The sequence below is a fragment of the Parambassis ranga genome, chromosome 20 (genome assembly GCF_900634625.1).
Source record: "Parambassis ranga chromosome 20, fParRan2.1, whole genome shotgun sequence".
Taxonomy (NCBI): domain Eukaryota; kingdom Metazoa; phylum Chordata; class Actinopteri; family Ambassidae; genus Parambassis; species Parambassis ranga.
The window spans coordinates 12,640,786-12,655,974 of NC_041040.1; the positions used below are offsets into that span (position 1 = coordinate 12,640,786).

At 42.5% G+C, this 15,189-nt stretch overlaps 1 protein-coding gene across 1 annotated transcript in view; it reads left to right on the forward strand.

Annotated features, from left to right (window-relative positions):
- c20h8orf34 (chromosome 20 C8orf34 homolog) overlaps positions 1-15,189 on the forward strand; it is a 49,809-nt gene that overhangs the window by 556 nt on the left and 34,064 nt on the right. The window contains exons 2-6 of the mRNA XM_028433232.1: positions 10,119-10,263; positions 10,421-10,552; positions 12,559-12,678; positions 12,870-12,898; positions 13,646-13,809. Of these exons, the coding sequence (XP_028289033.1) occupies positions 10,119-10,263; positions 10,421-10,552; positions 12,559-12,678; positions 12,870-12,898; positions 13,646-13,809 (590 nt within the window). The remainder of the gene's footprint in view (positions 1-10,118; positions 10,264-10,420; positions 10,553-12,558; positions 12,679-12,869; positions 12,899-13,645; positions 13,810-15,189) is intronic.

Here is a 15,189-nt window from a genome sequence, read left to right on the forward strand (position 1 = left end):
TTTGCATTAAAGATGGTGACAGTCTGCCCAGCCTGGCTACAGTGGGGGAAAGTTAGGAGCCTCCTGTCACAGAGGACACAGCCTCCGGTGTGTTTGTCTGTCCGGGGATCTGTGTGCTCCTCAGGGGTTATTCTGGGTGACATCAACCCAGCAGAGAGCATGACTTCATCCCTGTGTGTGTGCTGTTTAATGGGTTAATGACTGGGCCACACACACACACACACACACACACACACAGGTGTGAGGTGTAACAAACAGAGGAACATCCAGATGAAGTGCATTTTCTCTAGATGTGTAACAGCTGGAAACACCATCAGCATGTATATTCACCTCCACATAATGTGCTGAGAAAGCAGCGAGCACACACACACACACACACACACACACACACACACACACACACATGAAGTGCATGTAAAGCATATTTCAGCACCGTGGACAGAGACTCCATATCTTTATTACACCACAGAAGAAGACAGGAAATCTTCTTCTAAGGCCAAAGCATCCACTCAGGCTTCAACAGTGATAGGCCTGAGTGTGTGAGTGTGTGAGTGAGTGTGTGTGCTCTCTTTGTTTGTTTTTCCTCCCTCGGTCTTCCTCGTCCACCTGTCTCCTCCTGCCTGAGCTTTATTTCTGGCTCTGTGCACAATTACACTGTGCCTGCTTTATGTGACAGTTGAAGATGATTAAAGCAAAGTGCTTTAGTCAAAGGTCCTGATGAAGCACACATTTGTTCCAACCATCAGTGAGCTTATCTTCTCCATTCCTTAAGTTACTAAACACACTTTTGTAGATTTACTGCTGACCGGCAAAGACGTGGATGATTGCAGAGCTCTGCGCAGTGGTGTTTGGTGGAGCCATGTAGATTTTGAGGGAAGCTGACAGCAGCAGAGGTGGAGGTGCAGTAAGAGCAGGGTAAATGAAAACTCTCCTGCGTCTGCCACTCTCCTCGTGAGAAAATGATGTTGCTGCTACCCCACTGTTGCGCTTGAAAAACCTTGGCCATTTTATTGTCGTCCCGAAGAAAAATCCATTCATGTGCATTCAGTTGTGAAGAAACAGGTTTCTTTTTTTATTAGAAGGATCCAGGAGAGAGGCGGAGATCCTCTGTGTAATTTTTGATCGGAAAGAGAGAAATGCTGCAGCAGAAGTAATAATACAGCTGTTCTCTGTGCAGATTCTAACATTCAAAAGCTCCATTAAAATGAGACGTATTCCACTGCAGGATGTGGAACTGTAAACAGTCAGTCACTGCTGGAAGGGGCACTTTCAGGTCGACTCATCACAGAATACGCTGCGTTTTAAAAGCTTACATTAAATGCTGAGGGTGAATGTGTAACTCACACAGAAGTTGAACTCAGGAGTCACTCTGATGGTGAAACTTTGTCTAAAAACACTTTTTCTTTGATTAACCACAGTCAGGTTAGACTGAAAACCAGCAAACAAGATGGAAATAATTCCGTTTTTATCCTTTCTGTTTTTCCAGTGTTCTGCAAATAAATACATACAATGACAATAATCTGAGTTAGCTAGCAGAGCGCTGTTCAAAGGTTTCCAAACATGTAAGTGCCTGTGCGTACCGTGTCCACTCTCATTTGTTAGCGAGGGCTGCTTATTTTTTCTTATTTTAAAGTGCTGTATTTCCTCGTAAATGTGATCCAAAACTTTAGCTGATTAATTGAAGTTCTGACAGTGGAAAAAGAGAAACCAATCAAATATATGAATCAGAAATATTTCATTTATTTTTTTTAAGAAAATGATCCAACACTCCTAGGATAATATTTAATGGACAGATGAGACTAGAGCAGAATTATTTGGCTTAAATGAGAAGCCTAAATTTGGGAGAAAGAATCACCCTGCATTCACAGTACATGAACCTATCTCATCTGTTAAGCATGGTGGTGGTAGTATCAAGGTTCCTGGTTTGCTGCCAGCATTGATGGAACAATGAATTCAACAAAGACGCATCTGATGTGTCTGTGAGCTCAAGACAACAACCACACCAGTCCTTTGACAACAGAATGGTGAAAGAAGAAACAAAAGAATGTGATATTGGATCATTTCTTGAATAAATAAATGACACATTGTGTTTGAATGTGTTCTTGTTTTCCACTGTCTGATGTTTTGGGGCATATTTATGCAGAAGCCACAAACTTTAGAGTAGCTCTGTGTTCTGTGCAGCTATTATAGGCTGCTCATAAACACACTATATAGTTATTATAGAAGGGAATTCAGCTCGATGACCATTAGCAGTAATTGAGAGACTTAATGAGTGAAGTCATGTTGCAGTTACACACACACACACACACACACCCCCACACACACACACACACAGCACAGTCACAGTGATCCCACAGAAAGAATGAATGGGTTTTGTCCTTGATCGTTCATGACTCCTCTAACTCCTCTTGAACTTTCCGCCCTGACTTTTCTCACTTCGTGTTTTGAAACATCATTTCTTTTTTTATCGATGCACAGCCCCTTCCCTCCCGCCTCACAGCTGCAGTATTAAACAGTGTGTGTTACAGTGAGTAGGGGGTTCATTTACTCCCTCTGATGAGACACAGCTTATGATTTGCCAGAGAATTGATTTTATTTCCCGCTTGTTAATGAAATGGTTGCTTTGCAGAGATAGCAAGCTGAGTCAACAGTGACAGAGCACTCCCTTAAAAGCGAAGCAGTCTTTCATAACAGCTGAAGTAATTGTTGCACTTTATTGCAATTTATTGTAAAACATTTAGGTGAATCAATATTCTTTCCAATCTCTCTGATCAATTAACAATTAAAGCAAACAGGCGTCCTTTTTGTGGGACATAACGAGCCACATTAACGTCCTCCTTTTTGCAGACATTTGTCAGCATCACTGACGCTGTATGAAAGTGTAATTCTTTAATCTGGGTTCTATCAGAGGATCTGACATTTCAACCTGTGTAACAGGACCCAGTAGGTGTAAAATGGAGCAGTCTTTGCCTTTATCAGCAGACGCTCTCATGTCCCTCCCTGCTGTTATCTGTCAGTCATGTAATGGCTCTGTTGGAACAGCGAGCGGATGGTTCATAAAAGTACGGCCTAGATGAAACAAATGTCACCAGAATGAACTGGAATTGGTGTAACAGTCAAATGTTGAATCATAACACCACTCAGTGAAAGAACTGGAACCACTGTCCCCCCTCTTTAAGTGACTCTAATTGCTCAAACGTAGGTCTGAGATCATCTTTTATGAACCAAGTATTGGTTGTAGCTCAGGCTCAGTCTAACTGATGCTGGTTTCTGAGTCCGATACACACAAAACATTTTGATGTATCAGCTCATATTCTATGTATGCATAGCCGGCTACTTTGGGAGCCACTCAGCAGATGTGAATAGTATGTGTAATGTGAGGAGGACTGCTGAGGACTGATCCTGTGAAAACACAAAGCGGAGCTGCCTTAAAACCAGAACATTTAACATGTATTCTGTTCACACAATCACAGCAGGCTGACGCTACACACGCTTCATCATATAAATTGACTTTAACATTGAGGATGAGCTGGGAATACAGTCAGATCTGATGCACAGTTTGTTTAACAGATCGGGTCTTTCACTTGCACAAATGAAACAAATGAAACTTTGTATGGTTGTCTGTTTCTGTGTTTAGCTCTCTGTGGCCTCTCACAGCTTCGTGTTCACTTTAACACAGACAAATGATCTCAATTAGTTCTGCACAGTGAGAAGCACAGATATGCAATCGATGGAGAAAAAAGGGGAGCACTGGTATTGAATCTCTGCACTTGCTTGCAGCCAATATCTTGGTTTTCGGTGTGGGAATTTAAATTATCATGCCGCACCGTCTCCTCTCCTCTTATAGTAAAGTTAAATGACTTTGCTTCTCCCTGTAGATCCCTCTGAGTGAACTGTGCATCCATCCACGTGGAAAAGCTCCTCAACAACCTGCTCAGCTGTGTAGCTCCTCTAATGTGCCGTGCTCAGGGTCTCAGCAGTGCAGCCGTGCTGTCCTGTAAAGAGGCACGCCACACACACACACACACACACACACACTGTCTGACCTATTGATCCACTCTCTTTAGAGGTAATTTATTGGCCTCGGTGTGATTGGGTTTAGGTTATTTTCACCTACATTAGCAGCAGTGAGCCACGTCTGTCTGTCTCAGTGAAATGACATTATTTCTGTATATGTGTGACATATCACTATATGGACCATGTAGATAATGGAAGTGTTGCTGCAGCTGTCCTGCATTCACTGTAAATCCTGCACGGTCTGTATATGCAATGTGTTGCAGACAATACAGGAAATAATGCATGAATGCATGCAGTAGTTTTATATCAGCAGCAGTTCCTGTATTCATGCTCATTATTCCACTATTCAAAACACATGTAAATAAGGTCAGTGTTTCCAGTATACTCAGTGATATGCAGTCCAGGGTAAGAAGTGGGTTTTTTTTAATTAGCAGGCTTGTTGTTATTACCTTATATCTTCAAGACAGGTTTTGTGCTTTTGCTTCTTCTGTCCTAGTTTCAGTGGCTTGTATGCTAGTGGGCATATAGTTATAACTCAACACAAGACTGCTCATTTTAATTAAATTTAATTTTAAAACGCCTTTAACAAAACATGAAGGCATGCAAAAAAAAAAAAAAAAAAAAGACACTGTGATCAGAGACAACCAGGCTTTTAACACTGGCTGGCTTTGAGTTTCTAGCTTCAACTTCTCACATGGTATTCAGTTTGATGACTTATGACAGATATGTGGCCATGCAGGGGTTAATACAGCCCGCCTTCAGGCACCGTTAGAGTAATTATGGCAAGACAGGCAGCTGAACACACAGCCTAAGGTCGAGACAGTCCTGAGGGAGTACAGGAAGGAGTGAACGAGGAAGACCAAGGATATCTGGGAGATGGTGAGACAGTGAGTGATGTCCAAAATGAGGAAGATTTAGAGCGTGTGAGGCGGGTAGACAGGAAGCAGGTTTGCAGTGTTGGGAAGGATACCTTAATCACTTTTAAGGCTGGATAACAATCAACACTTTACAGGGTGTACTGGCCCTTTACAGCATTTCAAGCAGGACAAACTGCAGCCTCATTTCCATTTCACAAAGTAATTTGTCTGCTGTAACCGTAGACATGGAGTTAACAGTGCAACAGTATGGAGACCAAACAGCCGTAGCTCAAGCTAGAGACACTCGGTGAAGCAGCTTTAAGGCGCTGTGCGTGCTGTTGTTACTGCAACAGACAATGATTATTATGTGACTTGTTTTATCCATCAGAGTGAATAAACAAGTAAAAGTACCATCGTGTAATCCACTGATTTCAACAATGTAACTGTGTTCTACTTACCATCTCTTTAGACTGTAACTGTAAAGGAATACAGTTACTCATGTTTTGTATTCTGATTATGTGTGGGAGTACGGGAAGAGGAAGGCAGAGAGTACAGTGTCTTTGATGCATGCTAATGAAGTTATCATATCCACTTAGAGCATGGTGATGCTGATGGCTGGCTGCTGTGTGTGACTGACTGTGACACACTGGTGGTAGAGCGCTGCCCTGTTCTGAGGGAGGAAATGACTATATGTGATGCAAAGAAAGACTCATGTGCACACACTGCATACAAGGTACTATCTGTGTGTGTGTGTGTGGTAAAGAAATCGTGTGTTTAAAGTACAAATTCACCTTTGTATGCCACATATACTACTGTCCCATTCTCATGACCACAGTGTCTCAGGACTAAGAGTCTTCAGTATTTCAGATGTGCTCTGCTCAGATTTTTTAGATAGATAGGAACAGGCTGCTACACTTAAGGGTAAAGCAAACAGAGCAGCACGTACAGGGTGCATATCAGTGGGGCAGATAAAAGCATCTGTTCTGATGAGTATTAACTGGTAGTGCCAGCCTGGTCAGGTGACATTGCCTCTCCCACGGTCTTCTCTTCCGCATGATCTCTCTTGTTCTTGTCTGCTTGCTTATTCAAGGTCTGGATCTCTTCCAGTGGTATCTCCTCACCTAAGGTGGCTCATCACATTCCTTTCCGTGTAAGAAGGCACATTGGACTGACACACAGACGCCACCTTAAATAATCTGTGAGATGACTTTGTATTGCTATGTTTTATTGACGAGGAGCAGGTAAATCAATGACAGCTGGTGGCCTTTTAGTACTGGCAGCCAGGACAGGAGTCCTCTTGGGAGTCTTGGAGGAGCTGTTGCTACACAAAAGGACAAGTAGTGAAGTAAAGATGTCAGGTTTTATGATAGAGCTGCAGCTTCTCTGTGGATGAATAGTCTTATATGCCATATATATATATACACACACATTCAAAAGATACATGAATGGATACACTGAAATTTGAGAAAAGAGATCACTGATTGAAATGTTGTGCAGTGCAGACTCGGTGTCTCCTCACATCCACATAGCTCAGGCCTCCACCAGGAGCCGAGGTAGAAAATCATCAGCTCACAGGTGGATAAAAAAAGAACAGCAAAGCCCTGGCAAAGTCGCTTAAATCACAGTGCTGGTGGAGCTTTGTCCGTATCTGTGTTTTTCGTTCCACCCTTGTTATTTTGTAGCTTTGCTTTCATGTGATTCCTCCTTTGATTCACACAGGAGGAATCTTTATTTCACAGAAAGGTTAAGTTTCCAGGGCACAAACAGAATGAACCCCTTGAGGCTAGACTATTTGTTATACAGCTGAGGACATGTGAACAAGGTGGATGCTCTCTGTCACCAGAGATAGAACTCAGGATTTGTCTTTGACTCTCTACACCGCTGGAGTTCTTTTGTTTTCCCTTTTTATGCCACAATCAAACAAGTCTCCCTCTGTCCTTCATTTTGCCACCCAGGTCTGACTTTCAGAACCTGACCTGTTTGCTCTCTTCTTTTTTTTCCCCCACTTTCAATTTGAGGAGTTTGTTTAAGTTGCTGGGGCAGCAGACAGAGTATCATGACTGTTGTTGTCCCCCTGAGGGAGTCCTTGAGAGCTTCCAAGGACACGGGTGTCTCTTGGCTGGCTGACAGCTTGTCAATTACCGTGACCGGACCAGACTGCCTGGGGCATGCAGATATCTCAACAACAGATCTGAACAGATATGGACTGCATGGCTGAGTTACTTACCCCACCTGTTGGCCTGCTAATAGATCCCTGGTGCTGGAGACTGAAACCCTCCGGTTCCCTCATCTGTCCTGCACACATATGAGGGGTGATTGACAAGGTTGTGACCAAAGGTAAAAGAAGTTTAAGAAGACCTAGTCAATATAATCTCCTCCTACATAGTCCTGCAGTGATAGAACATATTGATCCATGTTTGGATCCATATTGATCCAGTGATTTGTCATGATTGAGGTCTTCTGTTGGTGTGTTGGTGGCATTTCATGTGATAGACATGATGAAACCTACCAAATGTCTTGAGGAGACTCAGATAGTAAAGCAAGCTCACTGGTTTGAATCTCAGTGTCTTCTGTCAATATGCAAATTTTTCTGCTTAAGCTGCACATTGCTGCAGATGCTTTAGCAATCACACGGTAATTTCTCTCACCCTTAGTGTTGCTAAGTTTGACGTCAACATTTCTGCATAATCATTCCATGAACCCATAAATCATCCACAGTAGGCGAGTCTGCTTGAATATTGAGATGTTGACCCAAATTTGTGCCTATGTCTTTCTATAGCTTATAATATAAGCCTCTTTTTACCATAGAAAGTGTCAGATGCAGTTGTCTTGCTCTGCTGTTTAATGTGAGCAATGTAGTGTATGCATAGTGCAGGTGTGATGTGGTGATCTGCTTCTAGCATTGTGTACTTTTTATGACATTATATAGATGGTGAAGGACATAAAGGTACAAGGAGGCTCATTCTTTAGCTTCTGCCACATTAGAAACAAAACACTCTGTAAGATATGCAGTCGATATGTGTTGGCATTAGGCTGTTTTACAGTACAGACGCAGGAAGAATGCAGATGTACCCACATGAGCTGCCATTTTCCAACAGCTGTCTTTGCAGCTCGCTGTGGTATTTGTGTAAGTAATAATCTATAAAAAAGGATCTGCACATCCTTCCATTTTCCCCTTACTAGCAGAGAACTATGAGGAATGTGAACCCTTGTGGTACTCAACAGAGTTCTTAAAGTTTGCTTGCTGTATAATCTACCAAATTACAGCCTTCATTTATAGACCTCCTGTTGGTGGGTTAGTTAAATTACCCACAGGAGCTACTAAGCAGTAATTACAACTTTTACAAGTACCATCATTAGTGGTTTTAAAGTGAAACCACAGAAAAGCATTGCAGTTGTATGGTGCAGTACTTTATTAAAGTTAGAGTCTCATTTTTAAAGATGTCATTGCTTTCCTCTAATGAGCTTGTAGATCACTTTATCTCTTGCAGGCAGACGACCTGCACATTGCAGCGTGCTCCCTGTTTGTCCATTCACATGCTGTTTGCTGCTGTAGACAGAGGAGCCAGGCAGGAATGTCCCCCTGACCAATTACCTGATTAGCTTTCTGAGCACATGTAACACAGCCAAGGCTAGCCAGCCATAACACAAACACACACACACACACACACACACACACACACACACACACAAAGATATGCAGATACATGTTTACAAGGGCAAACCTACACCAGCCAACATGATTCTGTTTATTCATGTATACAGTTTGTACTGATCACAGATCACAGACACACACACACACAGACTCATTTCATCCATACATTACTGCCAATTCACTGCAGTCCACTAATGGCTTTGCTCCACTGCAGCAGTCATTCTGAAGTCAGCCTCAGCTGCTCCGACTGGCTTAAACTGGTCAAACAGAGTTCATTCTCATAACACAGAGTATCTACCAGCAAACACAGCTACACCAACCAGACGTATGCTGTTTACACTCCACCCATCAGCTCAAAAGGGACAGTCATTCCCTCCAGCTGTAAACTGCTTCACTTTTTGGTAGTCTGCAGAACAAATCTGCAGCGTACTTGTGGTGTGTGAGTCAGTCTTAACTCATTGTGTCATTACTCATGTACATTTCTGTGACAGCGTGTCTATGAATAGCTCACAGGTAGGACATGATTTGTTAGGACATGATGGCCCATTCATTGCTGAAGTCCCATCATGCGTTTAACAGATTCCAAATTAGCATGCAGACTGAGACATGGCCTCTACCCCCAGCACCTGTTACCGCGTGGCTCCCCGTGTGTTTTCCGTCTTCCGTACACTCCCTTCGTTTTTGGCTGCTTTTCTCTGTCTAGTTGATCCTATGGTAATTTTACTGCTAGTGTCTCAGCTTCACTCTTACATTCTCTCTGTGTGTCTGTCTGTGTATCTGTTCAAATCTCCCATCATAGTGGTGAGAATTGCATCCTCTACAAAAAAGACCTTTTTTGTTTCTTTCAATTCTCAGTTGTAGTTTGGTTTAGGGAACAAAGCTACTTGTTTAGGTATAGAACCACATCATTACTGGCCTGTTGCAAAAAGCACTGTTGAATAGGACACCGAGATGCTTATTTTTACCGACATCTGAGTATTTGCCTATACCATGCCACACACCAAGGTGTAAATAGCTTCACTATTTCCACCTTGGTGCAAATAGCACTTCTGGTTAGAGACACCTGGCAGCTTGTGCCATTTTACATACCAAGGTGTAAATTGCTTCAATGACTATTGCACCTTAGGTGCAAACAGTGCTGACACCTGCTGCTACAGACACCTGCATACATGTGTCCCATGCCACACATAAAGATAGAAATACCCCGACTGGATACAGACAACCAAGTATTTTAGATTTGAACAGATAATGCAGTGCATCTTTTGCTTGTTCACCCTATGACTTGACTGTCCTGATGATTGCTGACACAGAAGGGAAGTTGTTCCTTCACTTTGGATGTACTGTTTGTTTTAACTTGTTATTAACACTGGTTTCAGTAAAAGGCTGAAGTGAAGACAGCAGGACTATCTCATCACTTTGGCCTGTTCTCTTGATAGTGACCTTAACTACAAAACAAGCTTTGTAATGCTCATTTGGATTGAGTGCATTGTTCAGCATGGTGGATACTCCACTGGCTCGGCTCCACTCTCTTACTGCTCTTGTGGTGCTGCTTTCATCTAACGTTTCTCTGCTTTACTCTGCTCCTGTAGGAGTTGATGACCAAATTGATAACTGAGACTCCAGACCATCCAATCCCTTTTCTCATTGATCACCTGCAGACCAAGCAAGACAGCCCTGGCAAGCTGCACAGAGCTCTCTCTGGCTCTGCAGCGCTGTGGGCACAGAGCTCCCCAGGTTCGTACAATAATCCAGCAGGTACACAAGCGTGTAGAATTAGGCCTTTCTTCTCCTTATAACAGCCACAGTTTGACATGAATAGCCATAGATTTAGGAGAAAAGTGCATTCATACACAGCGTTCTGAACATGTATTGTGATTGTCTCTCCTAACAGAAAGCAAAAACACTCGGCGGGACTACAGCTGCTATGAGAAACCATGGCAGATTCACCCGAAGAAACCCAAAAAATCAAAGAGCGACCTGGCTGTTTCAAGTATATCTCCACCTTCACCAGAATCCAAGTCCTGTAAGTTTCATATTAGTGCCATCAGCACTTTTAGAAAACTTTTCTACATCCTGATTTTTTGTGACACAGAATCCACTTTAAAATAAGAAGCTGCAGTGTGTGGATACCTGTTGTATAGTTGTTTCCCAATTACATGCTCCATTGACCTTAATCTCCATTTTTAATTTGATATAATTATATCTAATTAAAGTTAGTCACAGTGTCTAGTCCAGTGTCCTCCTTCCAGCCCTGCAGATGAGTTCATTATAAAGTGGCACTTTTTAACACACTTCCTGCAGCACTGCTACACAATCTGAAGACCAAATGTTCCACAAACGTAATCATGCAAAATAGATGGAGATAATTTTTTTCAGTTTTGCAATAAATTACTACAGAACTGAAGTTAGAATGAAGTATGAGCCATTGAGGGTAGGTCAAAATGGGGATTAAGCAGAGCCGCAGAATGCTTCAATAATTTAACATTGTGCTCTGTCACTGCCAGACCAAGTCTATTTTAGTCTGTGTGGAGCATTGCTCACAATCAAGAGGAACTGTGTATCAGGCAGTGGAGTGAATGCAACTCAGCAGCACATCAAGGTGTGCTTAAGCTTAACAGCTGCCCATTCACAGTAAGAAGCCACATTTAAAGGCAAATCATATTAAAAATACATGCACAGGTGTCTCAGCATGCAGAGCTCATGAAAAATAGAAATGAAAAGAACTGCCTCTCATTATCATTGTGCATTTTATGTGAAGCAAAACAACGTAACAGCTGTGGAAAACCTGCCACAGGGTCCACTGATACGCTGGTCAAAATGAATCCCACCCTATAACACACAGACTCTTCCTACGCTTTTGCTAAGGAGTTAATAGGTTTTGGCCTCACTTCCACCTGGCGGTCCTGATGGACGGGCAGATCTAGCGGGAATTGAATCTTTAACCCCTAATCTATGCTATTACTGCACAGGCGTTTGCTGCAGCAGCACAACACACACAGCCGAGCCGAGGACTGAAAGACACTCTTTGCTGGAAGTAATAAAATAATTTTTCTCTCCAGTCTGTATTTGGCAGACATTTGCTCTGTGTTTACGGTTGTTACAATGCCAAGCAGCTTAGACAGGGTAAACAAGGGTAGAGGGAGGCAGATTGTAGCAGCAGTGCTGTCAAATATTATTCACTGTGGAGTTTATTTATTTGTGTGTGCAAACAGAACGGCGCCTACTTTCTGCACCTGTCAGCACATGTGTGTTTCATTCATGCATGCATACATGCAGTTTATTCTGAAATCCATTGCATTATTTCTGGTTTTGTCGAGGCACCGTAGAGTGGACATTAGACGTCACATTTGCTTGTCTTCTGCTCGCCATGTCTTCAGAGGTTCTTCATGTTGATTTAATTTCAGCTGTTATGTTAGAGCATTAGGACGTTAGATATGGATGAACTACAAGTAATCCCTCGCCTATAAAGGGAATATTGCTCTTTGCTTTTATAAATAATGTCTGAATCTGACAGGATATGAATTAACCATCATGTAGACGCTGAGGGATGCTGCTAGAGGACATGGGCAGGTTGTCAGTACAGTATGTGGGTCATTTCCTGCCTGAGTTATTTTGTTAATCAAAGAGACTGACAGACATACTCTCCTGGCCTCAGGCTAGTGAGCTCAGGGTTTTTGGAAGCAATACCCGGAATTTTCTGCCAGTTTTTCCATTTTAGTTCATCTTGCTGTAAATCCAAATTACGGTTTTTCATTAGATCGATTTTCTTATTAACAAAAATATTCACACAACTAATTACAACTTCTCCTCCTTTTTGTTCATCCCTCATTTCCTTCTTCGTCCTTCTGTCCCCTGCTTCTTATTGGTGGTTGGCTAATGGCTTGTAGGTCTTTTGTTTTATTTCCAGTAAAAGGTTACACCACTGTCAGAGAGCATAGAAAAAAATTATTATTTGCAGGATGATATTATATAATGCATATGTTGCTTTCAGCAGAGCATCATTTTTACCTGTGTGTTTTTGATGTCCAGTGCCGCGCTCAGTTGAGTACCCATCCTGGGACTGGAGGGAGAGCCGGGACTTTGATGAGCTCAACCACATTTTGCAGGAGAGTAAGAAGCTTGGCAAGGCCCTGGAGAGCCTCTCACGCAGTGAGTGCAGAGTGCATGCTAGGATCACATCCTCACACACTAAACTTAAGTCTAGACCTTTCTGTAAATGTCACTGGAAATCCTAAGAAAAAAGCTGCTAATCTCTTCAGCAGGCCACTAAGCTGAGCTGCAGTCTTTGTCAGGATTGTGATGATTGTCTGAGCTTTAAACCATTTTTCTCTCTTCTGCAGGCATTGCCATCTCTGATGAGCTTGACCAGGTAGATATGAACACATTTTAGAAATGTAATTATTCTCATAATGACACTGCAGTCACTCAGAAATAGAGCTCTTTCTGTTCTCATGCTATCAGAAAGTTTCATACCTTTACTTGCTTGACAGAGCAGCGCAGCTGAACTGCTGTCTAATGGGAATGATATGCAAGAGTGATACTTTAGTAAGCATGTCCTCCATCTCTCTCCCCCTGCTCCCTCTGCTACTTTAGCTGTGCATCTTACTCGCTAAAGCTTTGTCTGAGCTCTGCCTTTGTCCTCTCCCAGCACAATGGTGCAGCGTCTGCCTAGGCTGGAGATGCACAGATCGATCTGGACATGATGGATCTGGAAGAGAAACGCAGCATATGTTTTGACAGGGACTTTACTTTTTTGCTCAGTGCAGCAGTACATGTCCAACATCCTGGGCTTACAGCCCAGAGATTTTCCTTTCTTTTCTGCTGGGCCGAACAGGGAATGAATACTAAAAACCTGCTACCATCATACAGAGACAGAGGAACTTGATACTATCCTGGATTTAGGGAGAGATAAGGAGATATATCATTGTCTTTTGTAGTTGTGAGTGAAGTTAAAATCAGACATCACTGTGCAGCTTTTCATAGTGAATGTTTATTTTTTATATACAGCATTGAATATATAGTTTTTCACTCCCCCTCACCGCTCTTTTAAGTAAATCTGCATCTTTGTTTTTCTGTCTGCACTTTTCTGTCTCTTATATGTGTGTTGCTGTTTCAGAACTTAGGGGGCTACAACTCAGTGCTGCGCCCTCGGGTGGTGGGGGAGTGGGTCGGTCGGGAGGAAGACGACGCAGATCCTCTGGCTGCGGAGATGCTGCACCCCCCCGTCCCCCGTGCAAAAACTGAAGTGTGCTGGAGTGGAGACAGCAGCCCTGCTGGGAGGTTAGTGATTGCCATTATATATTTATGTAGTCATACATATATGAGTGTGTGGGAATCATTTTTCACACAAGAAAAAAGGAAAAAAAAGTTCAAGACTTCAGAAACTTCACACGGCTATTGTTGGCTCTTTAAAAATGAGGAGGTAGACTTCTGACTGCGGCTGCCTGAGGAATGCCCATCTGAATGGGTTTGATAATCCCATTTCAAAGGCACGATCAAACATGCTTGCCATGATACTGCTTCAACCCAATTTCAAATTAAAGCTAACCTCATTTCTGTGCGCTCAAGGCCAAAGGAATTTGGTGCTCGTTATTTTAAAAATTGCTTCGCTTTTGACAATAGAACCGCGTCATGTGTCGAACTGTTCATTTGTCAGGAAATCATTTGTCGCTCTCCAAACATCCTTCTAAACTCTCCCCTGGATTTACCAGAATAAGTTAATATTGCTTTGTCTGTGTGTGTGTGCATGTGCGTGTGTGTGCACGGTAGCTGCTGATGTGACTAATTAAAGGGGGTTGGAATATAAAACCATAAATCATGCATGTGCCTGAGCTGACATACACACAGTGTTAATCTCATTAGGTTACTGTATGGGTGGATTATAGGGAGAAATCACTTAGTTAGAGGCCTGAGCTGGGAGATAGGGATGTGTGTGGGCTCACTGATGAGCTCTGCTCCCAGTGTGTGTGTGTGTGTAAATGATGTGTTCTATGTTTGAGTGTGACAAACTTGTGCCACTGTGTAAGTGTAGCATCCCGATATAATCCCAGCCTCTCGTTAGCTTGGATACTTTATCTCCTAATTACATTTACTTAGATCCTGCTTCCTCTTCAGATTCAGATCACTTTGACTGCCTCAGAGCTTTTTTTTTATAAATAATGGCATTGGAAATGTGTAAGTATATATGTTTTTAGTCTCTGCTAAGATTCACTGGCTAGGTGTATATTTCAGAGAAGCTAAAAATGACCACTCAGATGGCAAAAACCAGCACTGCCCTCCCTTAAAATCCCATCCGAGGCTTAATAGGCCATCTCCTCTGCTGCGTGTATACTTTCAGACTCCAGTTCTCAGATTTTTTTCCCCATATTTGACCTTATTGCCAAATCAGTCCATCGTCCTCCTCTGAGTTTTGTAGGTTTACTTGTTTTCATTTTCAGACTTATTGCTCCCATAACCTCATTCCAGGCCACCTGTCTATGATGACCAGGAGAGGAGCTGACAGGTGGTGTATGATTGGCTGCATAGTCTAGGGATACGTGCATATGGGAAATCAAGATACAACAAGAAAATGGTTTATTATGACAGCGTCTGTCTCAGGGAATCAGACCTTCTTATGCAGTGTCTGTCTGATGTTCCCTTCTTGAACACTTATCGTACATT